Source organism: Jaculus jaculus, chromosome 8 (genome assembly GCF_020740685.1).
Source record: "Jaculus jaculus isolate mJacJac1 chromosome 8, mJacJac1.mat.Y.cur, whole genome shotgun sequence".
Classification (NCBI taxonomy): domain Eukaryota; kingdom Metazoa; phylum Chordata; class Mammalia; order Rodentia; family Dipodidae; genus Jaculus; species Jaculus jaculus.
Genome location: NC_059109.1, coordinates 7,805,890 through 7,833,207, shown reverse-complemented (window position 1 = coordinate 7,833,207; position 27,318 = coordinate 7,805,890). Strand labels below are relative to the sequence as shown.

The window sequence follows — 27,318 nt, the reverse complement described above, 5'->3', positions numbered from 1 at the left end:
CTGGACTGAAGATCCAAATGTGGTACGTCAAGGTTTATAGCAAGTTCTTGAGACTCATGGAGAGTCTCTGGAAAAAATACCTGATCCTGACTCCAGCAATTCCCAGCCTTTCAGTTTCCAACCTTAGTAACCACATGTGAGGTTTTCGGCCTGTCTGAGCATTCCTGTCCACATCTATGAAAGAGGGATGGCCATTTATTATAGGCTTACAATACAGAGAAGCAGGAAAAATGCATTTGGAGTAGGATACTGGAATGGATGCTCCGTGAAAAGAATGTGAAAAGAGCTGTGAAAGGCAGCTCCAAAGAGAACCAGCAATGCCAGGTTCCAGCAGGAAAATTTCCACTTAAGAAAGCGCGGCTAAAGTCACTGGCATAGGGCACAGGGGTCCACTGAAGGATGCCAGTTCTTCTTTATTTACCATTTCAAGTCATTTATCTGCTTGGCTTCTGGGGTGAAAAGATGTGTGACAATGTTGGGCCAGTGTTCAGCACCCTGTTGCAATCCTTCCTACACATCAGTGTGCATACAGAGTCTGACGGAGCAGGTCTGGGATGGGGCCAGCGAATCTTCATTTCTAGAGGGCTCCCAGGGAGAATATAGTTAATGGTGGGTAGGAGAAGCAACCTCTAATGATCAATGGGCTAATGATAATTGGCAACAGTTCATTGAAAATTCTAAAAATAGCAGAGAAGACTTCAAAAGTTTTCAACATAAAGATAAATATTTGAAGTGATATGGTGTGCCTTGCCCTGGCCATACCCATTGAAAAATATATATATATAAAACTGATATATTGAGATATATATATATATATAATTGATAGGCTCCACATTGCCTTATAAATATGTACAGTTGCTACGTATGAACTGTAAATAAAAATACATTTTGCAAATAGGCAAATAGATAACCAGTAAGGCACATGCCTTGTGAACATGAGGACCTGAGTTTCACCCCCATAACCCATGTAAAATTGCCGAGTATGGTGACATGTGCTTGTTACCCCAGCACTGCGGAGGCAGAGGCAGGTGATCCCCTGGAGCTCACTGGCCAGCCAGTCCTTCTCATTGGTGAGTTCCAGGTCAGAACAGGTGAGTGGGACCTGAGGAGCAACACTGCGCTTGTCCTCTGACCTCCCCATGTACGTGTGCACACGCGCTGGCACATGTGCACTTATACATACCGGAGCATGCACACGCATGTATACACGCATGCCCATGTGGATAGATGCATAATAACAATAATTTTTTAAAAAGTGAAAAGCCCCAAATCATGCCTGGGAGAGTTACCTGCGGTTCACACTTTGAATCGCAAAGTGCTACTCGGCTGGGCAATCTTTGTTCCCCACACTGCGTTTCTTCAGGCTCACAGTTTAGAGATGGTATCGCCTCGCACACTTTATGGGTTAAGAACGCTGCGGCCTGACTCACAGCGAGAAGAAGCGGAGCGCAGTGGTAGAGCAGGCTGATTCGACGAGAGGGCCGGAGACAGATGCCCTCGCAGAATCACAGCTTTGTTAGAATGAAGAGTTGTAACGCCATGCCAAGCTGGCATGGTGGTGTCCTGAAGGCGAGGGAAGGGGAGGTTGTGGAGACAGAGAGACACATGGGGGGGGAGGGGAAGTACCTACAGGACAAAGGGAGCTATTTGCTTTTATAAATTCCTGAGGGGAGAGGCAGGTGCCACCCATGTGACCTAGCCTGTGGGCTAGGAGCGGAGGAAGATAATGAAGGCCAAGGCCTCCAAGTGGCAGAAGCTGTCCTGCATTGGGTAGCGCAGACAGGACCCAAGGCCGTAACGCAGGTGGCTTGGGGTTGCCCTGGCAACAGCGGGCTCATCTAGTTTTCCTGCCTGGCCCTGGTCCCAGGCAGCAGAGCCCTCTATGTTCTGGAACTAAGCAAGTTGGTGGAATTATCTAAGAAGATTGTGTTTAATCATTGGGCCATTTTCCTTATCCCGTTTTCTATCAGTTTTTTTTTTTTAATTATATAGCTCTTTTTCCATCGTTTGTATTTCACTTGATTCCTTGCCGTGAGTAGTTATATATTGTGCCGTGTTACCCCATCGCTGTTTTCCAGGGCTTTCTCAGATCTGTTCCATGACAGTGCATTGGCATCCCTGCTGAATGAGCCCGCCAGAGGCAGCCCCATCCTTAACAGGCCCGAGGCCGACAAGATTGGGAGCTTCCTCGTGTTATAAACACTACCTGGGTTCTTAAGTCAGACCCGCTTCCTAATTCTTTCAAATGAGCAGTCTCAGCTCCTCTCCCTAAACTAGTGAGGAGACAGGTGAGCAGAAAACCTGCCTGGGATTCCACAGTTCTGTCATACAGCAGCCCTGCCCGCCAACTGGGAGGCTTTTTCACTGACATCTTTCTCTCCAGTTTAATACCAAGGACAAAGCTCACAGCCTTGGACTCGCTGGGCTTGTCTCGGGTAAATTCTCTGAAATAATATCGTAAACTCTCCGCTCCCCTGTGACCCAGGTTTCTAAGCCCTGCCTGCCTCCCCCTCTGCTGTGCCCCTTGCCCAAACCCAAGCAAGGCTTCCCCAGGGCACGTTCGCTCTTCCCATTAATGCTCTCCAGGGCCTTGGACATGGTTTCTATCCCTTGTCTAGATGCCAACGCTGACAAGGCCACATTCATAAAACTTTTACAGAGATCATATGAGATTAATGAGCACATCTGAAACACACTTTGTATGTCCCTGATGATTTTATTGTAATAAACATTGAAATGGAACATAGTCAGAAAAATATTGCAGAAGCCCAAGTTCCTCAAATCACCAGGAGATGATAAATGGTCTTGAGATGAAAGCAACTGCTTCAGGATTTTACTTACGCGTGCGTGTGCGTCCATGTTGTACGTGTGTGCACGCGTGCTTGTCACGTTGCACATGTGGAAGTCAGGGGACAGATCACTCCTCAGATCACTCATCACCTTTCCACCTCATTGGTGACAGAATCATTCTCCGGATCTCACTCTGCTGTTGTTCTTTGCTGTGCCCCCCCCCCCACACACAAGCTCTGGGAGATGCTCTGTCTCCACATCCATCTTTCCGTCAGCGGGGAGGCCGGAACTGCACGTGCCTGATCCACTGAACCATCTCCTCATCCCATGCCTCCCTCCTTTCTCCTCTCCCTTCCTTCTTTCATTCTCCTCCATTCCTTTTTCTCTTCTGTCTTCTTCTACATCTGAGGAGTGTGTTTAGAATCCTTACCGGTGGTTTTGCTGCTGTCTTCTCCATGTATATCATTGTCTTTAAATGTTCATGAATACACCCCATCTCCATCCTTTTAAATGTACAGAACTAGGGCATCATTGAATCTCTTAATCTGGAAAATTATGACTCTTTTTCATCTTTTTTTTTTTTTGCTGTCATAAATTATGCTGGTTGAGTTGCGCACCTGCCAGCAAGGAGGAGGGATCCTTGAGCAGCCACTCGGCCAGCGAGCAAGCGTTCGCTTGCAGTTCTTCCCCGTCAGCCAGACTCACAGCTGAGCCCTCCTCCTCCTCCGGGTGCTGCCCCCGATACTTTTCCCATTGCTGTGAGCGCATGCCTGGCACCGCGGCTGAAGGAAGGACTGGCTTGGCTCACGGTCTGAGGGGAGACAGTTCATCATGGCGGCGGGAGCATGAGATAGCTGTTCACGCTGCACCCCCAGTCAGGAAGCAGAGAGACGCACGCTGGCACCCAGCTTGCTTTCTCTGTTTTGTTTAGCCAAGGACCCCGTTCAAGCAGACGGTTCCCTTGGCAGTGAACACCCACCCAGAGGCTCGCAGACCTGTGCTTCCTCAGTGACTCTAAATCCAGTCAAGTTGGCAATTGTAGTGATTTGAATACATCCCTCATCACCTCATGTGTTTGTGATGGAGCCTCCGACTAGACCCCCAGCTGGTGGAGACTTTGGGAGGCGGAGTAGACCCGGAGGAGGTGTGTCACTGGGGGTGGGCCTTGAGTGATTTGAATACATCACCCATCTCCTTGTGTGTTTGTGATGGAGCCTCATACTAGACCCCCAGCTGGTGAAAACTTTGGGAGGCGGAGTACACCTGGAGGAGGTGTGTCACTGGGGGTGGGTCTTGAGTGATTTGAATACATCACCCATCTCCTTGTGTGTTTGTGATGGAGCCTCATTCTAGACCCCCAGCTGGTGGAAACTTTGGGAGGCGGAGTACACCTGGAGGAGGCGTATCATTGGGGGTGGGCCTTGAGGTCTTTTAGCCCAGCCTACTGGGGATTCTGGCCAGCTAGCTCACTTTTGCCATTTCCTCCTGCTGTTGATACGTGAGGACATGAGGCGGCCTCCTGCTCATGCCACAGTTTGCCCACCATCGTGAAATTTCCCCTCGAAACTACAGACTGAGCCCTTTCATCGTATTAGCTGCTTCTGGTCCAGTGTTTTATCACCACAAAACAAACTGCTACAGCAATGAAGGTTAACCATCAAAGATTTCTAGAACATTATAGTTTATGGTCAAACTAAAGAGTAGTTTCTAAAAAGAAGCCAGAGAGAAGTGATTAGCTATTGCTTCCAGCACAATATCATCTTCTAGAAATCCTGTGGACACTGGAAGCCACAAAATGCTTTCATCCAGACAGACACAGAATTCATGGTGAGTTTCAAAACTGGAGAATTTCTAAGTATTAGAGAACATGTGAGAAGACAAATATTTCTATCTTTATTATTCTAAGTCTCGTCAAGTGAGGAGTGCAGATCCAGGCTTCCTCATTGGGTTACAGACAAAAGTAGCAGCTGTGAATATGTTACCCCAGGTGCCTGTCATGAAAAGGGCCATCATCTACAGTACGGGCTATTACAAAGCCGTCAAAAGTGAAATTATACTGGGAGTGGTGACACATGTCTTTAATCCCAGCACTCGGGAGGCAGAGGTAGGAGGATCATGGTGAGTTCGAAGGCCAGCCTAAAGAGTACATAGTGAGTTCCAGGTCAGCCTGGACCAGAGTGAGGCCCTACCTCAGAAAAAATAAAAATGAAATCATGGGGCTAGGGAGATGGATCCCATTAGTAAAGAACTTGCCACACAAAATGTGGAGACATGAATTCAGATTCCCAGTACCCACTAAATGCCAGTCATGGTGGTGCCACCTGTAATTGTAGCACTGGGGAGGCAGATATAGGCAAAGCCCCAGGGCAAGCTTACTGGCTCGCTGAACCAGGGAGATCAGGGTTCAGTGACAGACCCTGCCTCAATAAAATAAGATGTCAGCCAATAGAAAAAGACACCCAGCACTGACCACTGGCCTCCACACAGATGCACACACACATACACCACATACACATACAAAACAATGAAAGTGTCTGGGGCTGGGAACACAGCTCATGGTAAAAAGCTTGCTGAGTCCTATCATCAGCACCCATAGAAAAAGGCAGCCCATGTGGTATGTTCCTGTAATTGCAGCACTGGGGAAGCAGAGGTAGGAGGATCGCCATGAGTTCAAGGCCACCCTGAGGCTACATAGTAGTGAATTCCAGGTCAGCCTGGGCCAGAGTGAGACCCTACCTCGAAAAAAAAAAAAAAAAAAAACAAAGCAGAATTCCAATATAAAGCAGAGCATGGTGGATCATTCCTGTAATCCCAGTACACAGAAGAATAAAAGGAGAACTGCCATGAGTCCAAGGCCAGCCTGGACTAGCTAGCCCGTTCAAAGCCTGTCTGGGCTATAGTGAAAGACCTGTTTCAAAATACAAACAGACAATAGCAACACAGTGATAATAGTAGAAGGACAGTGTGCATCAGCTCATACTTGAAAATGTCAGCTGTGGCAGGTTCCCGATTCCAGGAAGAAACACAAACAACAACCATGCCTGTGCTGAGATGGAAATCATCATATCTCGTGTGGGTGAGCTGATAGCGAGAGAGGAAGGGAAGTGTGTGGGATTTTTAAAACAGCTGGAAAGATAGAGTGGTGGCTCATGAGCTTGCCTACCTCGCGCCTCCTTCCACCTTCCTTATTAAGGAGCCCCTGATCACAAGTGACTGACTTCTGAGAAAGTGATTCCATGAACCAAAGGGAGTGTTTGCATTGAGCATCTAACGTGTGCAGGGGACACAAAGCACCAAGAATCGCCTCCTGATTCCTACAAAGCCCTGGGCATCATGGAGAGCATGGCCCAGTGTGTGCCCGGGTTCTAGAGTACGGCAGCAGCAGGAATGCCACAGACTAAATGTGCACATCCGAAGAGAGGGCTTGGATTGTCCCTCCAAAGACAGGCATTTCGTTTAAGGACAGGGAGAACATGAAAGATGCTGTTCGCAGAGAGGAGAGAGAGTCTGTGCAGAGAGATGATGAAGAAAGAATCACTAGCCAGGAAATTGGGAGAAGAAACAAGGAGAGCTACAAGATGGTGGGTGGGGATATCCATAAGCAGGAGGGAGAATGTCATCCAAATCAAATAGAAGATGGGAGGAGGAGGAGCTGGAGTGATGGCTTAACAAGTTAAGGCACTTGCCTGCGAAGCCTAAGGACCCATGTTTAACTCTCCAGATCCCACGTAAGCTAGACACTCAAAGGTGAGTCAAGTGCAAGGCAGCATATGCCCACTAGGTGGCACAATCATCTGGCATTCGATTGCAGTGGCTGAGGCCCTGGCTTGCCAATTCTCTCTCTCTCTCTCTCTCTCTCTCTCTCTCTCTCTCTCTCTCTCTCTCTCTTTCTCTCTCTCTCTCTCTCTTTCTAAAAGTAAAGAGAAGAAGGGAGGAGGTCTGATGAGTGGGGCAGGGCCATTGTGCCAGGAAGCAAAGAGGCAACTAAGGGAGGAAGTGGCACCAATGTGACTTTGTGAGACTGGTGTGAAATCCCCTCTTGTGGAAGAGCCGTGGCAGATGTGGGGGTTCCGGAATGATTTAGATGAGCCACTGTGGAGACCACAGGTCTACCAGAATGGAGTAGAAAGCCCTGTGGAGCGTTGAAAGGATGTCCACTGAGGCTGAGTCACATGAAAGCTTAATGAGACAAATCATAAAAACCATTTCTCATTTTATCTAGCAGTGTGGAAGCCAGGCACAGACGCAGAGAAATCCAGCACAGCTAGAATGGGCAGATCCAGAAATCAGATCCTCCTTCTGCGGAAAACTTCGTGTGGGGATTAGCCAAATAGTTGCATCATAGTGTATTTTACTTTTTCAGTATGTTTCCTCTTCATTTTAATAGTTAAATCAGCTAACTGCTCCTGTGAGGAGGTGGGAACGAGACTGCACTCCAAATATGAAACCAAGTAAAGTCATCAGGGTTCTAGGATTTCTAGCTCATCATTACTTCTCATGCGTTATTTATTTTTAGGCTGGAAAAACTAATCACATCCTATTTGGAAGACCAGGACCCAGAGAGCAGACTGGAGGTTGGCGCCGATATGCGTAAAATTCATCACTGTTTTCATCATTTTAAGGTAAATTTAAATGTTCCCTCCAGTATAAACCATTTCCTGGCCACACTCAAAATACAATAAAAACAGTTCTTGTCGACCAACCCTCAAAAAGTTAGGGCCCAGCTTCATGATGCAGGAAGCGGTGAGACTTGAACCAATGCCGTGACTGGCTGCAGAGATAGTGTTGCACGTGCCAACAAATAAACTCAGACCGTGGACCTCGGATTGCTTGCCAGGAATCTCTACTTTCTGCACAGAACAGTTCCATAGTTTAACACACATACGTGTATTTATTTTCAAATTATATCAAAAGAATTGTGTTCTGCATTTTTTTTTTCTTCAGCATTTTGACTGACCTGAAAAACTCACCAGTTTTTCTCGGCCTCAGGTTTTAACTTTAGTGATGAACTGGTGGAAATATCAGTGTCTCGTGATTCCACAATATGCATAGTTTTGCACACTTCGTAGGATGCCCGTCATCTGTTGTAGGGCTGCTGTTGGAAAACATAGGCAGGCAGCGTTGATAAGGAAGCCATGGAGAAGACAGATCTGCAAAGGCATAGTCACACTCACTGCATGATTGCCTAGTGCTGAGGCAGTCTGTGTTTCATATGTTATGGGGAGTTGTGAACACACATGTATTCACACCACAAAGGACACCAAAGACAGACCAAGGAATTAATTCCACCTAGGTCTAGGTTAGTGACCCAATGTGTCGGAGTTACTTACAAGAGCAAAGGCTCTGAGACCATGGGCGACGCCTCATCCTTGCAGCTGGCTCCCTGTCCAGTTTGCAGGCAGCTCTCCCGGTGACACTCTGTCCTCGGCAGTCTTTATTCTCGGGGGTCGGGGCAGGGGCCGCTTGTGAATCTTGTAAGCTTCAGGAGCTTCCTCAGCTGCTAGTTTTTACGTCCTGATTTACTTCCTAGTCCTATGGGCTTCCCTCCTTCTAGAAGGAAATGTTTCAGTTGGAAGGAAATGTCTCTGCACCATGGAGAAAGGGGAGAGAACCCAAGAGGAGATAATATTTGAAGAGGTATTTCTCAGTTTAGGGAAGGAGAGATAGAATAGGGAAAAGGGAATGAAGAAGTCAGGTGGAAGAAGGAAGACAGCAAAAAATAAAAAAAAAAAAAGCAGGCCTGGAGAGATGGCTTAGTGGTTAAGGCACTTGCCTACAAAGCCAAAGGACCCAGGTTCAATTCCTCAGTACCCACATAAAACCAGAAGCACAAGGTGATGCATGCATCTGGAGTTTGTTTGCAGCAGCTAGAGGCCCTGGTGCAATTATATGCATCTTCTCACTCATGTCTATCTGCCTCTTTCTCTCAAATAACTGCATGAAAGACTGGGTTAAAGGAAGGGTTCACACACTGGATATGTGCAAGTAATTATTACAGGAACAAAGGGATTTGGGATAGAGATATATGGGCACTAAGCTCTTATTTCAACTTCCAGAAACTACTAAATGACCAGAAGGCCCTGGAAAAGAGTCAGGTCTCCTCTGAAATCAAAGACCAGGAGCGCCAAGAGCCACCGAAGGAGGAGGAATACAAAAAGCTCCAGGACCTTCTCGTGCAGAGGGACAATGAAATCAGTATCTTTGCTGAAGGGCAGAGAAACTGCTACCCTCCTGGCTGGAAAGGGAGGGGACACAAAAATGCCCCTCACCCCCACATCTCTCAGCATCCCACCCTGCTGCCCTCCCATGGTGCCCCTTCACAAGAGAAGAAAATGTCTCCCCGAGCAAATTAAAAAAAAAAAAAAAAGTTTTGTGAGGGCCCTGTGGTGCTCATCCTGATTCAGTCCTGAGACACCAAGTTAGCTGGTTGTCATCAGCTAGCTGACTGGATATGAGGCAAACCACGCCTTCACTGTGGCCCAAAACTTGTGGCTTGTGTGTGGGTGAAATGCAAATGATGGCTGGGAAAACATGGTTGGCGCACGCCTCTAATCCCAGCACTCAGGAGGCAGAGGTAGGAGGATCGCCGTGAGTTCAAGACCACCCTGAGACTACCTAGTGAATTCCAGGTCAGCCTGGGCTAGAGTGAGACCCTACCTCAAAAATTAAAAAGAAAAAACAATTGCAAATGGTAGTCAGTTTAGGAAGAGTTTAGGAAGAGAGTGGTAGCACATGCCTTTAATCCCAGCACTCAGGAGGCAGAGGTAGGAGGATCACCATGAGTTTGAGGCCACCCTGAGACTACATAGTGAATTCCCGGTCAGCCTGGGCTAGAGCGAGACCCTACCTCAAAAATTAAAAAGAAGAAGATAACTAAAAATGTACCTTTGCATTTACACACCAGCTCCTCTGCTCTGGGTTCCACATGCTGCCAAATTGAAAGTAAGTAGAGATGAGGCTCAAGATAAAATTCTCTTGGCTCACCCAGGCTGCGTATCTTGGGTGCTGAAGGAGCTGGTGGCCCATGGGAGCCTGCATGGCCCCCACTTCCAGCGAGGTGGTTACTTCTGGAAAGGCCCACCCTGCCCTCCCCCCAGGCTGGTTAGACCTCATAACTCCCTGACATTTCATCAATCCTGTTTCTCCCTCTTACCTTTCAAGCTTCTTGTAAAAGATTTGATATTTTGGTGACATTTGCAGCCTTTAAACACTCACAAGGAGTCATTTTGGCCCATTTCTTAACATATTTTTGCTCTTTTTTTGAAAAAAAAATGACTGAAAGATACTTTGAACATCAGCTGTTGTGAAAAATACATAAAAATAGTCTATGCAAAGGAAATCCAGTAAGAAAGTGGAGGGGAAAAAATATAAATGAAATACAAAATAGGCAGGCCGCCTGATTAGCTTCAGTCTCTAAGTTTCTTTAAGTCTTAGCAGACCCCGCGTGTCAGGTTCCCGTCAGTTTTAGCTGCTCTGTTATCCAGCCAGTAACAGTAAGTTCAACTGCAGGTTTCACCCCACACATGCCCACGCTGTTGTCTCCCCTGCATTCTTTCCCTCTCTTGCCTCATCCATCTCCAGGGACTGCCTCAGCCCCAGTCTGCTCTCTGCTGCCTCTCTTGGCCTTGATCCAAGTCGGGGATCTTCCCCCCTGCGTACTCTGGCCAGCTCCTTAATCACTGTCAGGGCATATGAATGTCTGAGCATCCAGGAGGAAAGAAACGAAAGGTGACAGAGAAGGGACCATCCACGCTTGCTCATACGTGTGTCTGTTTAAAAGCAAGAGAGAGGGGCTGGAGGGATGGCTTAGCAGTTAAGGAATTTGTCTACGAAGCCAAAGGACCCAGGTTCAATTCCCCAGGACCCACGTCAGCCAGATGCACAAGGTGGCGCATGCGTCCGTAGTTTGTTTGCAGTGGCTGAAGGCCCTGGAACACCCATTCTCTCTCTCTCCCACTCTCAAACAAATAAAAATCAAATATTTCAAAACTTAAATAAGTAAAAGCAAGAGAGAGAGAGAGAAAGCCATGCATTATCTCCCGCCTTCACTGTGGTGAATCCCGGTTCCACCATTCACATGGGACAACTCTGGATGCTTCCCAGACTAAGTGATCCCCAAAAGGTTCCGACCCTCTGAGACTCCAACTCAAAATGACTGTGTGAAGAGTGGGAAGAACACTGAACTTGAATCCCTTACGTGGAGTGAGATCCTAGCTGGTCAGCCGGTGACGTGCATCACTCTATGGTTGTTAGTACTTCTTATGAACTTGATAGGATCTAGAATCATGTCGGAGAAAAATCACTGGCCATGCCAGTAATAGAGTTTCTAGATTAGGTTGACCGAAGTGGAAAGACCCACCATAACTATAGTTGGTATGAGCCCGTGGGCTGGGGTCCCAAGCTGGATGAAAAGAAGAAAGCTGGGCAGGGCATGGTGGCACACACTTTTAATGCCAGCACTTGGGAGGCAGAGGTAGGAGGCAAGAGTTCAAGGCCACCCTGAGACTGCATAGTGAATTCTAGATCAGCCTGGGCCAGAGTGAGACCCTACCTCTAAAAGCAAAACAAAACAAAAGCAGAAGAAATCGGGCTAAGCCTTCGGCGTGCGCCCCTCCTGCTTCCTGACTGCTCCTGCAGTGTGGCCGTCTGCGCAGAGCTTCTCCTGCCTCGCCTTCCTTGCCACACTTCTTGCCCGCTGTTTGGTCACAGCAACAAGGAAAGTAACCAGTAGAGTCTCTGAAATCACTCAGGGAAGCTCTGGGCCACTTTTCAGGGGCAGAGGCCTGGGTAAGACCCCCCCCCACCTTCCAAGATCACTGCCCAGAGAAGCCCCTCAGCGAGCGTGGGGATGCGCTTTCAAGGACAGCCAGAGAGCTTGAGAAAGGGAAAGGGCCTTCAAGACTGCATCGTCTGAAGCTCACACAGGCTTCTCACGGGCTCCTGACCACACAAGGCTCCTGGATGGTGCGGCTACTCAGCCAGGCTAGGCCGATGACCCAGCAAGCCCCAGGGATCGGCTTGTTCCTGCCACCCCGGGTGCATGTCACCACTCCTGGCTTTGATGTGGGTTCCGGGGATCTGAACTCAGGTCCTCGTGTTTGTACAGCCCTGCGCCCCTTGAGCCCTCCCGCCAGCCTCAAATCCACCTTTTCATTGCTCTGTACTCGTGCCTGGAAGAGCGCCTGGCACACCACTCAGGCACCAACTGATACCACCGCGTGGAGGAGCGAATCGGTGCCATGTCTGCCGTGAAGAGATGGAAACGTTTCTTGCGCTACAAAGCACGGGAGATCTGGGCAGACCCCACTCTTCTTGGCCGAGACACGGAGATGTTGCGAATGTCTCTGGCTAATACAGGTTTTCTGAGATAACAAAGAATGGAAACCACATTGGGTCTGGTGAGAGAAAAATTACTCCAGAGATGACCAGCAGATGGGTATTAGAGCTGAGGAGAACTCTGGGGGACAAACTGTTTCCACAGAGCTAGGGAGAAGGCTCAGTGGTTGAAGGCACTTGCTTGCAAAGTGTTTCCAACTACTTGCTTAAGAACAAACTTTAAGCCGGGCGTGGTGGCACACGCCTCTAATCCCAACACTCGGGAGGCAGAAGTAGGAGGATCATCATGAGTTCGAGGCCACCCTGAGCCTGCATAGTGAATTCCAGGTCAGCCTGGGCTAAAGCGAGACCCCACCTCGAAAAGAAAAAGAGCTCATGTAGCCAGAGTGCACCCCCTGCTTGCTGAGTAGCAATGGTCTCCCCCATACCATCCCACATTGGCTCAGACACCTAACTTATTTATTTTTATTTGTTTTTATTTTTTTATTTATTTGAGAGTGACAGAAAGAGAAAGGGGCAGAGAGAGAGAATTGGCGCACTAGGGCCTCCAGCCACTGCAAAAGAACTCCAGATGCATGCGTCACCTTGTGCATCTGGCTAACATGGGTGCTGGGGAATCGATCCTCGAACCGGGGTCCTTAGGCTTAACCGCTAAGCCATCTCCCCAGCCCTCACACACCTATGTCCCCTGTATCCTCATGTGTTTTGAATACTTGGTCCCCCAGCCAGTGGCAGCTTGGGAAAGCTGTGGGGTCTTTGGGAGGTGACACCTTGCTGGAGGAGGTGTGTCGCTAGGGCCAGGTTTTAGGATAACATGGTTCATCTTTAAGCCCAGTGCTCAGACTACTTCCGGTCACTGTGGAGAAGTGGCGCTTCCCAGCTGTCTGCTTTGCCCGGCTTCCCCTGCACCCTGCCGTCATGAACCCTCCCCTCAAAACTCCGAGCTGAAATAAGCCCTTTCTTTGCATAAGGTGCTTCTGGGTGGTGTTTTGTCCCAGCCATGAGAAGGTGACTGTCACAGCCATTTCTAGAGATAGCGAACACTTGGATTCACGGAGCTGCTCATGTGGTGGAGTTCTGGGATTCCAGGCAGGTTTCACGGGCTGTCCTGTGAATGAGCAACACCCCGCCCAAGAATTCTTGGCACCCTGAACCTATAATGACTAGTGAAGTTGGGTACATAAAGCGGTTTTTATCATTTGTCGTTGGTGCTCCCAATGTACTGAAGCGGCCTGTAAGACATGCATTTTTCAATTACCTAAGCTGATGGTCCACTTCTTCGCGGTTCTATTTGAAACCGAATATCAAAGAATTAAACAAAAGTAACTCTCAGCCGCCATCTGACAAAGTGTTGACCCAGAAGGGTAGGAGGGCGCCCCAGCTTCACAGCTGTCACCACATGGCCCCAAGTTTGATGAGACCTGCTGCCAGCTGAGGGGTTTCACTGTGCCCTTCCGCGTTCCTGCTGCTGCCCCGCCCCCCCCCCCCCCAGGCAGATGCCCTCTCAGCCCAGGCACTCCAGTACCACTCAGCGTTCATTATACTTTTCTTTCCTTCTATTTTCCTTTTTTTTTTTTTTGAGACAGGGTCTCATGTATCCCTGACTGACCTCAAACTTACTATGTAGCCAAAGATGCCCTCGGACTTCTGATTCGCCTGCCTCCACCTCCCTAGTCCTGAAATTGCAGGTGGGTGATACCATGCCAGGTTTCTGTGGTGTGGCGGTGGAACTCGGGGCTTCGTACAGTCTAGCCAAGCACTTCACTAAGGGAGCCATAGCCTCAGCCCCTCATTATACTTCTCCGCCCTTCCATTAAAGCGTTAAGTTCAGGGCTGGGGAGATGGCTTGGCAGTTAAGGCGCTTGCCTGCAAAGTCTAGGTTCGATTCTCCAGTACCCAGGTTCACAAAGTGTCACATGCATCTGGAGTTTGTTTGCAGTGGCTAGAGAGCCTGGTACACCCTTTCTCTGTGTCTGTCTCTCTTCCCTCTACTTCTCTCTGCTTGTAAATAAGTTAGTAAACTTTTTTGAATGTTAAGCTCAGAACATCTTCGAGACGTTTCTGTTTGCTAGCGTTTCCTATAGTAGTGGTGTGTGATGAAAGATGTGTAGCCACCAGAACTGTCCCCAGCTGAACAGAGGGCTCCCAGAAGTCACTGTGTTTGTGAACCAGTCTTTATCGAAATCAAAAATATTACTAGGAATGTTAATTGTGTTCTGGGTAGCTGGGCGTGGTGGTGTACACCTTTCATCCCAGCACTTGGGAGGCAGAGGTAGGAGGATTGCCATGAGTTCAAGGCCAGCCTGAGACTACATAATGAATTTCAGATCAGCCTGGGCTAGAGTGAGACCCTACCTTGGGGGGAAAAAAAAGTGTTCTGGGCACCTGTGGTTTGATCATTAGAATATTGCATAACGCCACTAAATCCTTAAGTCAGATTTCAGATATTCTGGTCAACATGTTGAAAAAGGAAAAGAAGAAAACTCAGGATGCCCTGCTCTCAGCTAGCGTGGAGAGAAGGAGAGTCAGACAGTCCCAGAGCTCACCTTTCACGACCGGGAGCCCAGTGGACAGCCTGAAGACCGTGCGATCCTCAGCCTCAAGCCAGGCCCAGGACCTCAGCACTTGCAGGCACAGGTCCAGCTTGATCCACAACAAAACAGGTCAGTGGACGACATTCCCAGCATTCTTCATAGTCGGTAGTGGATATCTGTATAGTTTAAAATGTGCAGGCTCCACACTTTTTCTGATGTCGTTTCTATATGGCTGTGCCGTGATCTGTCATGAACAACAGCTGGTTGGGACAAAACAGGGGAGCCTGTCTGGATTGATGAACCCTTTATTTCACTGATCCATTTACTCCTTCTTTTGTTTAGCACGTATTTTGTTCTAGGCGTAATACTGATTGGTATCAGTGTTACACAGCCCTTGTATATACGCCAGTTGCTATGCTAAGTTCTCATCTCTAATGAACTCCTCTCCTCCTAACCCTATGAGATAACTTTGGGTTACACCCCTTGTTTGGAGGAGGGTATACATAAACCAACAAAAGCGTGACGTCAGGGTATTCACAGACCCACAGAGTAAAATAGTCACGGGATAGCTGATTACCAAAGCATACCTCTGTGTTCCTGAGGGACATATACCAGGAACCAGAGAAGGCCAGAAAGGTCCAGAAAATGTTGTGAGGGTCAAGCGTGGGTGGGAGGAAGACCGCAAGCAGACAGTGTCACTTGTTCGAACAGCCTCCGCGTCCCGTTGGAAAAGGAGCTTTTGCGAAAGCGAGGAGGGCCGAGTGTGGTTGGCATCGGGGAGAACCTGGGCAGGCAGGTGGGTTAGCCCATGCGGGACAGACCAACAGCGGACACCTACTCACGTGGCCAGTGTCGAGGTCCAGGCTGGGGATGGCCAGAGAGGGAAGTGCACCAGAGCATTGGAGAGGTTGCCTGGACAGGGCTGGGTGGCTGTGGGAAGTGGGGGGTTGAGGTGAGGCCCCTCCATGGCTGGCGTGGTAAGGAACAGCGGCCTCGGACACAATGTGGACATCTCTGGTGTCGGAGCTCAGAAAAGCAAACCCCAGCGCCTGCTCCTATAGCGTGCTGAGTATTCGGAGCCAAAGGACGTCGAAGGCAAATTCGCATTCTTTTCTCTCCCCTGCCGCCCTTCCTCGCCCAGGTGAATTTAGATAGGTGTTACTGTTTCTCTACTTGGATCATTGTGTCAGATCTTCCTTTTTGCCCAATCACGTTTCTACCCAGCTGCCATGAGACCTAAGAATAATAATAATAATAAAAATAGAACCATTTTCCTGGGTCTTTGGAGCCCTGTTCTGAAGGATCCATTGTCATAAAAATTTGATTGAATACATCTGCTATCCTTTTCTCTTGATAATTTATCTTCTTTTTATGTTTGTTTGTTTGTTTCTTTTGGTTTTCTCAAGGTAGGGGCTCGCTCTAGCCCAGGCTGACCTGGAGTTTATTATGTAGTCTCAGGCTGGTCTTGAACTCACAGCGATCCTCCTACAAAGCCTCAGCCTCCCCAGCACTGGGATTAAAGTCGTGCACCACCACCCCCAGCCTAACTTGCCTTTTGTTGTAAGAGAGTTACTAGTGACCCCTGATGGTGAGGATAGATGTCTCCCCTTCCACGCACAGCTGAAACTAAAGTCAGGACCAGCGCCTGTGTGACAACTCCTCAGCCAAGGGAGGAAGGAGATCTGTGTTCTCCACTGCGCGAAAAACCATCCTCAGCTCTCACTGCCCAACTTGTTGCGGGCCAGGCCTTTTCTATTTCTGTTTCTTCTTGTCCACACCATCTCCTTTCTCACCACTCTTCTTGCCCACAGCACCCCCACAATCTTCTTTTCTTTTATAATTACAGCGAGCCTTCTGAGGAATGCTATTCCCCCCCCCCCCCATGGGGCTCTTGACATGGACGATAGTTTTGTTTGGAGAATGAATCTAGTTTACTTGACTAGAAAATTGTTGGAAAAATAATGGAAATTATTTGTAAAGTCCAAGTACAAATGAGGTTAAAGTTTTGGAGACAAGCCTGAGATTTTTCTTTTTTTCTTTTTTTAAAAAAAAAGGACTTTTGAGCTGTTTCAACTGTCACTGGATATAGTTTGAGCATAACTCTAAACAGGAATAGGTTGACAGATGTGCCTATAGTGGTGCAGCATTTGGAGAAGAGGTTGAAGGGGGGGTGTCGGTCACCTTTATCATTTGGCAAAACTACAAGCAGGATTGAAAGTGGCTGTGGCGGAATCAGGACTTTGGACACCAGGTTATTTATTACCTGTCTAATCAACATGTTGAAGATTCTGGGAGCCAATTGGAATTTTCTTGTTTTGTTTTGTTTTCCGAGGTAGGGACTCACTCTAGCCCAGGCTGACCTAGAATTCACTATGGAGTCTCAGGGTGGCCCCGAACTCACGGTGATCTTCCTACCTCTGCCTCCCGAGTGCTGGGATTAAAAGCGTGCGCCACCACGCCCAGCTCAATTGGAGTTTTATGACTACAATGTTTCATACATGAAAAGCTCATGTAAACTAAAGCAAATATTTAAAAAGTTGTTTGGAAAGGTGTATTTTTTTTTTTTTTTTTTTTTGTCTTCCAATGGTGGTGTCCCTTTCTGTCGACCTTTGACCCTCTGGAGGCTATATTTAAACAGAAAGCAAGCCACTCTGGAGGTCGCTGAAACTGTCATGGGACGCCCTCCTTTCACCTCCACTCTGCCAAGCGGAGCCTCTTCCAGTGAGAAAGTGAGGCTGGCTGTCTGGTTCACTGGGGAGAGCCCCAGTCATTTACTGGCCAGGTGGAGGCCCATCAGGGATTTCTGCTGGGTTTTATTTATTTTTTTGAAGGCTGAATGTCTATTTTGTTTTCCTTGAAATGGAGAGAGGGATTGTTCAGACTCGCAGGTTGGAAAGAGTCGTAAAGTTCTTTCTTGGGACTCCGTTGGTAGAGTGCTTGAGGCCATGGCTTTGGTCCCTGGCACCCCATGAGCATGGGGTGGTGCGCTTCCGGAATCCCAGCACTCAGGAGGCGGAGGCAGGCATGAATGAATTTGAGGCCAGTGTGGGCCACATGAAACCCAGTCTCAGAGAGTGAGAAGGGATGGCGTGGGGGGACTGGCAGGTGACTCAGTGAGTAAAGTGCTTGCCATGCAAGCACGGGGACCTGGGTTTGGGCCCCCAGCACCCACGTGGAAATGCGGGCAGTGGTGGCGCCCCCCCCCCTGTAATCTTAGCACTGGGGAAGGCAATGTAGATCCAGGGCTCACTGGTTAGCAAGTCTGGACCAACTGGTGAGCTCTAGGTTCAGTGAAAGACCCTGAGTCGAAAAATGAGGTGGAGAGCTACAGAGGAGGACACCCCAATATCAGCCTCTGTCCTCCACACGCAAGGATTTTCCTCAGTGCGTGGAAAAATCAACACAAAGCATGTGGATGGGGATTGCATCTCACAAAAAAAAGGGTAGAATTTGAACATTCTAAAACATTCCTATCATAGCACTTGTGTAAAAATCATCTATGCCATTCCTTGCCCTTCCCACCCCCACTTTTTGGGGCATTGCTGGGAATTGAACGAAGCACTTTACCACTGAGATACACCCCTGGCCCCACCACCTCTCCCTTTTTATCTTGAAATAGGCTGTCTAGGATCTTACCACATAGCCCAGATAGCCTCACATGCATGGCAATCCTCCTGCCTCAGCCTTCTGAGCACTGGGATTACAGGCCTGAGACACTACTATTTTTCAATCAGATCATTGGTCATCTCTGTATAGAGTTATTTGGGGTTCTGCATCAGTCCTGGAGAGGATCAGCAGTATTACTTGCAAACGTCTCCACCCAATCTCTCCATGGTCTCTTCGCACCAATTGCTTCTTTCATTTTACAGAAGCTTTTAATTTTAACCAGTGTCATATTTTCCACCCATCCCCATTATATTTTTGTCTATTTTACAATTTCAGTTAATTCAAAATAAATTACTGGTGCAATTCATTTGAGTTGACTGGGGTTTGTTTGTTTGTTTGTTTGTTTGTTTTTGAGGTAGGGGCTGACTCTAGCCTAGGTTGACCTGGAATTCACTCTGTGGTCCCAGGCTGGCCTCGAACTCACGGCGATCCTCCTACCTCTGCCTCCCAATGTGCTGGGCTTAAAAGCATGTGTCACAACGCCCGGCTTGAGTTGACTTTGTGTATAGCATGAAGGAAGGGTCCAGTCTCCCTCTGTATATAATTCTCCAGTGTGTGCAGCACCATTCATGGAAGAGCTGTCCTTCCCTGTTAGGGGATCGTGGCCTCACTGGCACACACGTGTGGATTCACTTCGGGACTTTCCACTCGGTCTCAGTGGTAGGTGGATGAAGGAGTCTGTTTCTCACGCCCGTGTCGCCATGCTGTTTGAAGGGTGGTGATTTTCTGGTATAGTTTTTAAGTCAGGCTGTGGATACGTACAGCTCTCTTCTTTGGGGTTTGTGAATGCCTGTGCTATCCAAGGATTTTTAGATTCCATGTGAATTTTTGGTCACAATTTCTATTCCTATGAAAACTGACTTGTACTTTCCATAGGATTTACATTACTGAATGTACCTCACAGAGGAAACCCTCATCAGTTGTATTAATTTTTACATGTCCCACGTTAGCCAGATGCACAAGGGGGCGCATGCATCTGGAGTTCATTTGCAGGGGCTGGAGGCCCTGGCGTGCCCATTCTCTCTCTCTCTCTCTCTCTTTCTTTGTCTTTCTCTTTCACTCCCAAATAAATAAATAAATGAAAAGAAGGCTGTAGTTGTAAAAAAAATAAAAGAAAGAAACAGCCAAAGCAGAAAGCTTTTATTTGTAGACAAAGAATGATAAATGTGTGTAGAAGTGGCAGACAGAGGTCTCTAGACAGGGCCAGTAAGTCCTCAGGAAGCCACTAGGAGACCTGGGGCGAGGAGTCGAGCTAGCAGAGACGAGGGGACTTCCATGCATATATTTATTCGAGTTCGGGGCAGCAGCATGCCCAGTCTTCCACGACAAGGTCCGTTTTCTTACCCTAGTTCGGGAAAGTAGCCTGTCCCAGTGGAATCCCGGTGGCTGGCGACAGTGAGGCAGGCCTCCCTCTGCCTGCAGCTCCCCCATGGGTTCAGCCCGAGAGGCTCAGAACACCAGTTCCGTACACTTTGGGGTGGATCATCCTTAACTCATGCAGTGCACCACGGAATGCCGGTCAGACATCCAAAGGGAAAGACACTGGAGCATTTGCAGTGACATGGACAGACTTGGAGCACATGATGGTGCAATGATCTACCCCCCAGACACAATAAATGCTCCCTGCTCTTGCTCTCAGCGGAGGCGTTTGACACCATCGTTCCTTCCTCCCGCCACAGCCTCCAGTACCCACCACTGTGCTTTCTGCTTCTCCTTGTTTACTTGGGTTTGTTGTTGTTGTTGTTTTGTTGTTTGATCTTTGTCAGGGTAGGGTCTCGCTCCAGCCCAGACTAACCTGGAATCCAATATGTACTTTCAGGCTGGCCTTGAACTCATAGCGATCCATCCTCCTACCTCTGCCTCCCGACTGCTGGGATTAAAGACATGTACCACCGCCCAGTTTATGTGTTTATTTATTTTAGGAAATCCCATATGTGAGTGAGAATCCCATAGAGTTGGTCTTTCTATGCCTTGCTTATTTCCACTTACTGTGGCCAAGTATATTTCCAATGTTCTCACCCCCAAAAATCATGATGTGTATTTAAGATAATGGCTACATTAATGAAATTATTCTCCGCTGTGTCCATAAGCTGTAGCATCACTTTGTATCTTATGAACATATACAGCCACGATTTGTCAACTGCAGTTTAAAATAAAAGTGGAAGGGCTGGAGCAGTTGAAGGGCTCAGCAGTTAAGGTGCTTGCCTGCAAAGCCCTTAGGCACAGGTTCAGTTCCCCAGTACTCATATACTGCCAGATGCACAAAGTGCCACATGGGTCTGGAGTTTATCTGCAGTGGCTAAAGTTCCCTGGCACACCCATTCTCTCTCCTTCTCTTTCTCTCATAAAAAAAAAAAAAAATTACAATAAAAGTTGAAAACAAGACGGACATGGTGGTACACACCTTTAATCCCAGCAGTCGAGAGGCAGAGGTAGGAGGAACATTGTGAGTTCAAGGCCATCCTGAGACTACGTAGTGAATTCCAGGTCAGCTTGGGCCAGAGTGAGACTCTACCTCAAAATACAAAAACAAAAACAAAAGTTGAAAACAAGCTGGAGAGATGGCTTAGTGGTTAAGGCCCTTGCCTGCAAAGCCAAATGATCCAAGTTCTATTCCGTAGGACCCATGTAAAGCCAGATACACAGGGTGACACATGCATCTGGAGTTTGTTTGCAGCAGCTGGAGGCCCTGCTGTGCCCATTTTTTCTCTCTCTCTCTCTCTCTAATAAACAAATAAATAATAAGATATTTAAAACATTGAAAATAATCAAAAGGTCTAGGGGATGAAAAAGCAAAGAAATGCCATGTAAAGGTGATGGGTCCTTTCTTGAGCTGGGGCCTTACTGATACAGGATGTCAGAAAAGTGGGGTGGGAGGTTGCTTGGATGGTAAATTCAGGGAGAGGGAACAGACACGTTGAAGGAACGTCTCCTTTTACCTCTGCGTGCTTGCACGTTGTTTTAATGTCTTACATTTATTTGCTGGGGAAAAAAAAATTCCATAGTACGGAAGTCCTTGAATGCCATGCCGGGGAATTCTGTGCATCTGGTTGTAAGGGACACCCAAAGCAGAAGGGGGCTGGTGACAGGGAAGCTCCAGGGAGGTGTTCTGGAAAGAACTTGTTCAAATACATTGGAGATGACGTGGCTGGAGACCACGTATGTGGTGCAGGAAACGTTCCAGTAGATCAGAGGAGGAGTCGTGGGGAGGAAGACGGAGAATGAAGAGATGTCGTCGTAGCAGAGAGCCCCAGCGGCTCTGTGTGGCGTATCGCACAGCTTTCCCGTGGCCCCTCTTCACAGAATTCGTCCTGCTTGGAGCACTGATGAGCCAAGGGGCACCCAAGGGTGCCACTTCCAACCTCAAGTCTGTTCCCCTTCTCCGACTTCTTTCCCTGGCACTCAAAAGATTGATGGGCTGGAGAGGTGGCTCAGCAGCTGAATAGGCTTCCTGCACTGACAGTCCAGGTTCAAATCTCCAGATCCCACATAAACATCCGGGTGTGGAGTCCCTTGCCTGTAACCTCAGTCCTGCAAAGGCCACGGGCCACGGACTTCCCTGGGCTCTCAGAGAAATAGCAAGCTCCCGTATCAGTAAGAGACTCTGTCTCAACCACTGAACTGGTGGAAGAGCAGTGGAATGGGACACGTATTGTTCTGCTGCAGCCACCACAGGTGAGCTGCAAGGGCACATCCATGTGCATACGCCACACGCACACACAAGCAAAAAAATAATGCTCTTGAGACCAAAAGCTTCTGTTCATAAGCTTTATCATATCCAGTTCCTCCACTAAGTTATAAAGAAAAGTTCAAGGTCACTAGGCATGGTGGTGCGCACCTTTCATCCCAGCACTGGGGAGACAGAGGTAGGAGGATCACTGTGAGTTAGAGGCCACCCCGAGACTACATAGTGAAGTCCAGGTCGGCCCGGGCTAGAGTGAGACCCTACTTCTAAAAAAAAGGTCAAGGTCACCAGTTGTTTCTGAGCTTTCCGTCTTGTTTCATGTAGGTCTCGGGGACAAATGCCAGCCTCTGCTTCCAGATGGCTCCAGATCTGTTGTGCCCTTTCTTTTGGAACCCACCATGCTCTTGCCTTTGCCCATAAATGTAATTGCAGAAACAATCAACAGCTGGACATGGTGGTGCACACCTGTAATCTCAGCACTCAGGACCCTGAAGCAAGAGGATCAGGAGCTCGAGGCCCTCCTTGCTCTTAGGGAGGGTGAGGGCAGCCCGGCCCATATGAGACCTGCCTCAGGAAGAGTGCCAGCGCCCTCTGCACAGCTCTGTGCCAGTCGACTCACAGCGCTGTGGCCAGCCAGGGTTTTCCTTCACACACTTCCATAGAGAAATGCATTTTCCACATCCTACGTATTTGAAAGGTGTATAGATTCGACGACGTAAATAAACAGCATCTTAACGTGAAAGAAAGAGAACAGATACCAGAATGAGTAAGCACGCTGGTCTGTTCATGATCCCAAATCAAGGTTCCTGCCCATTCCCAAATGTCTGCTTAGTCTAGTCATCGTTGTGACCCCATTAAAGTCCTCAAGCCTAAGATGTGAACAGATAACACATCTTTCCAAGGAAAGCAGCTTGGCCTATGACGGCACGCGGCTGCTGGTGTTCTAGGGTTTGGCTAGATATTCCAGATGCCATGAGCACTTAGGTTGTCCTGCCTGTCTGTCTGTCTATCTATGTATCTATCTATGCATCTGTGTATGTATGTATGTAGGTATCTATCTACCTACCTACCTACCTTTTTTTTTTTTTTTTTTTTTTTTTTTTGGTTTTTCGAGGCAGGGTCTCACTCTAGCTCAGGCTGACCTGGAATTTACTATGTAGTCTCAGGGTGGCCTCGAACTCATGGCGATTCTCCTACCTCTGCTTCCCAAGTGCTGAGATTAAAGGCGTGAGCCATCATGCCCGGCTCCTACCTACCTTTTTTGTTGCTGTTGTTTTTTGAGGTAGGTAGGGTCTCACTCTAGCTCAGGCTGACCTGGAATTCACTCTGTAGTCTCAGGGTGGCCTTGAAGTCATGGTGATCCTCCTACCTCTGCCTCCCGAGTGCTGGGATTAAAGGCGTGCGCCACCACACCCGGCCTACCTACCTTTTTTGTGAGAGAGAGAGATAATTGGCATGCTAGGGCCTCCAGCCTCGTCCACTGAACTCCAGATGCTGTTCCCCCCTGTGTGCATGTGTGACTTTGCACTTTCATCACCTTGTGTGTCTGGTTTGCATGGGATCTGGAGAGTCAAACATGGGTCCTTTGCAGGTAAGCACCTTAACGGCTAAGCCATCTCTCCAGCCCCTTTCTACCTTTTTTTTATCCATCCATCGGTTCATCCCTTCCATCTCTCTGCCTAACAATCCATTTTTCAGTCATCACCTATGAGCACCTCTGACATCTTTGGCACACACATCTAAGTATATGTGGTGTGCATGTGTGTGTGTGTACAGGTGTGTTCATATGCATATGGGTGCATGTGTGTGGGCAGGTACAAATGCCCATATGTGCACATTCTTGTACAGGCCAGAAGTTGCCATAAGGTGTCTTCCTCAATCACTTTTCCACCTTTTTTTTTTTTTTTTTTGGTTTTTTGAGGTAGGGTCTCACTGTCTCACTCTGGCCCAGGCTGACCTGGAATTCACTATATAGTCTCAGGGTGGCCTTGAACTCATGGTGATCTTCCTACCTCTGCATATGGCATATGCCACCACACCTGGCTTCCTCCTTTTATTTTTTGAGACAGGATCTGTCCCCGAACCTGAGATGCAGCTAGACTAGCTAACCAGTGAGTGTCAAGGATCATTCTGCCTCAGTCCCTGCCCCCAATGCCAGTGCTAGGGTTACAGGCGCTCCCCACCATGCTCAGCTCGTACTTGGACACTGGGGATCCAAACACACGTCCTTTTGTTTGCGCAGCAAGCACTCGACCCAGTAAGCCATCTCCTCAGCCCCACCTCTGCCGTTCTGAATCCAGTGAGAGAGACAAATAAGTGGGGAGAGCTTTCATCCCATGTAACAAAACCCCAGGGGAAAGGCCTGTGTAGTTCCCGCAGAAGGTAGTCCCAGTCAGCTATCAATTCCAGAATCTTTGAGGAAAAGGTCTGGGCTGGAGATACTAAATTGATGGAGGGTTGAAGGTCAAGGTATCAAACTAGAGCGAGGCCCAGCGATGGGCGTGCGCCACACAACCAGATGGTCCAAGCCCGGGAGGGAAAGAGAGCCACTTTCATTGCGATGCTCTGTCTGCTGGCCTGCGTGTCTACGTCAGCATGCCTGAACGCTGTTCAGAACCCCCTGGAGGGAATCGTCGGAACCATGTCAACATCTGCCCGTCCTGGTTGTTGAAGAGATTATGTTTCCATTTCCCAGCCTTGCCTTAAGGTTGGGATAGGAGGCTATATTTACACTCATTTGTTTCCAGAAAATGCAATGGGTCTTATCTCTTCTAGCAAAAGGATTCTTCAAGTGGAGGAATACCTTCAAAGATACCTTCAGAAACTTCTGGAAAGAGTTTTATACCTGGTCTAGTGGACTGTCCCAGCCAAACAACGTGAGAGGTGGTATCGTGCAATGGTTTATTTGTGTGAAACAAAAAAGTTCACGAGGGTCTGGAGATATGGCTTAGCCATTAAGGTGCTCGCCCACAAAGCCAAACAACCCAAGTTCATCTCCCCAGTACCCACATAAAGCCAGATGCACAAAGTGCCACATGGGTCTGGAGTTCATTTGCAGCAGCTAGAGGCCCTGGTGTGCCCTTTCTCTCTATCTCTCTCTGCTTGCAAATAAACAAGTAAATAAAAATTTTTAAATTCATGGTTTTAGGGGTGAGAACCTATCTTTTGTCCCTGGAATGAAAGCTTGTAAATATTGAGTTAGAACACAGAATTTCCATTTTATTAAACATTCAAAGATTGAATTGTCAGGCTAGGGAGATGGCTTAGCTAGTAAGAGCATTTGCCACACAAGCATGAGGGGCCGGAGAGGGCTCTGACGTCAGTCCCCAGCCCCAGCACAAATGACTGTAACCCCCAGGCCCATGCGGAGCAAAGAACACATTGCTGGAGCTTCTTGGTAGCAGGTCTGACCCAAGACAGGAAGTTGCAGGTGAAATGAGAGTCGACCTCAAGGAAATGCGGGCATGAGTGAAGGGGGAAGACACCCATGTTCTCTTCTGGTCTCTTCGCAGGCACTGATGGTGTATACATCTGCACACACATGTGCTTATACCACGCACACCACATATTACACACACACACACATTACATTGTCTGTTGGTTGTTTTCAGCTCGGGTCACATATCCCCCTATAAAGGAAGCTTTAGCCCCAGAAGACAGAGTCTGAGCTGGATGTTTATTGGGGTGTGCCCTTGGGGTGCCCTGTGTGGGAGTGACAGGGCAGGCTCTGGGCCTGCACGAGGCAGCTTTGTCTGCTGACAAAGGCCTCTGCTGACTGACAGGGCCTCCCAAAGTGAGGCAAGGAAATCAGGTATTGAGGATCGGTCACCAGATGTCCCCCTTCCCAACAGTGAGCAAAGATTTCCATGAGACGTTCTTCCCCAGCTGAGAAAACCCTCCAAGCAGCGGGCAGTGAGGACGCTTCTCTGATGTTCTCCCCACAGCATTCTCTTGCATCCACAATAGCCCCAGAGGTAGCCTTTCAAGGATTCCTAAATATTAGTGTAATCCCTGATGTAGCTGGAAGATATTTCTGTATGGCTCATAATGTAATCTGTGGTGATATGACCCATGCAACCAAATAAATGTAAGAACTGTGTAATGTAATCACTATTTTAATACTGTTTTCACAAAAAAAAAAAAAAAAGCTATTCTGCATTCCCGCAGAATTCCACAGCACAAAAAAAAAGGAGGTTTGCAGAGCGTGGTGGCGCACGCCTTTAATCCCAGCACTCGGGAGGCAGAGGTAGGAGGATCACCATGAGTTCAAGGCCACCCTGAGACTACATAGTGAATTCCAGGTCAATCTGAGCTAGTTACCTTGAAAAAACAAAATAAATAAATAAATAGGAGGTTTCTCTCTCCCTCTATCTCTTCCTCCCTCTCCCCCCCCCCCACACACATACAACACACCTTTCCCAGACCTTGGAACTCTGCTCACCAATCACATACATACTTTGAGAAAGTGTGAAGTATTGCGCTGTCCTAGGTGAGATGGATGTCACAGGACATTTTACCACAGGCGCTCTGAGGACATTCCTTGGCTGTAGGAGTGGTGGCTCCTATTAATGCATTTAGTGAAAACTCACTGGACTTTGATGTAGGTTATATGCCAGGCATTGTTTGAGATGCTGGACATTATGAGGCAGATGAGACCCGGGAAATTTCTCTAAGCAACAGCACAGAGGTTTGGGGCGCACCTCAGGCTTGTGACGTTGTAAGCATTTGCTCTGGTGGTATTGCAGGGTTTGTGTGACTAGAAAGAAAGCTGAGAGAGACCAGCACATGAGAAGGTGAGGAGCCATACTTCCAAGCTTAGGACTTTATCTCCTTGGCATAGAGCAGCCGTCACAACTACTTAACAAGGAAGTCGGGTGGAGAAATTGCTGCTATAGAAAGATCATTGGCAGCCGTGCACAGAATTCACGGAGAACTGGAGGGATAGGTTAGTAGTACCAGTCAAGCTCAGAAACTATGAGAGCTGGGCTGGGGGGATGACCTAGTAGTTACAGTGCTTGCCTACAAAGCCAGAGGCTCCATGTTCGAGTCCCCAGGACCCATGTAAGCCAGATGCACAAGGTGGTACATGTGTCTGGAGTTTATGTGTAGTGGCTGGAGTCCCTGACGTGCCTATTCTCTCTCTTTTTTTTTTTTTAATTATAAGAGCTATGGCTCAACAGCTCAGTGGTAGAATGCTTGCTTAGCATATATAAGACCTTGGATTAAATTGCTACCTCAAAAAAAAAGGGCTGGAGAGATGGCTTAGTGGTTAAGCGCTTGCCTGTGAAGCCTAAGGACCCGGTTCGA

The 27,318-nt window shown here is 48.1% G+C and overlaps 1 protein-coding gene across 3 annotated transcripts in view; it reads left to right on the top strand.

Annotated features, from left to right (window-relative positions):
• Kif6 (kinesin family member 6) overlaps positions 1-27,318 on the top strand; it is a 391,803-nt gene that overhangs the window by 194,604 nt on the left and 169,881 nt on the right. For all 3 annotated transcript variants that reach the window (XM_045157624.1, XM_045157625.1, XR_006638595.1), the window contains 3 exons: positions 7,307-7,412; positions 8,847-8,985; positions 14,571-14,789. In XM_045157624.1, the coding sequence (XP_045013559.1) occupies positions 7,307-7,412; positions 8,847-8,985; positions 14,571-14,789 (464 nt within the window). The remainder of the gene's footprint in view (positions 1-7,306; positions 7,413-8,846; positions 8,986-14,570; positions 14,790-27,318) is intronic.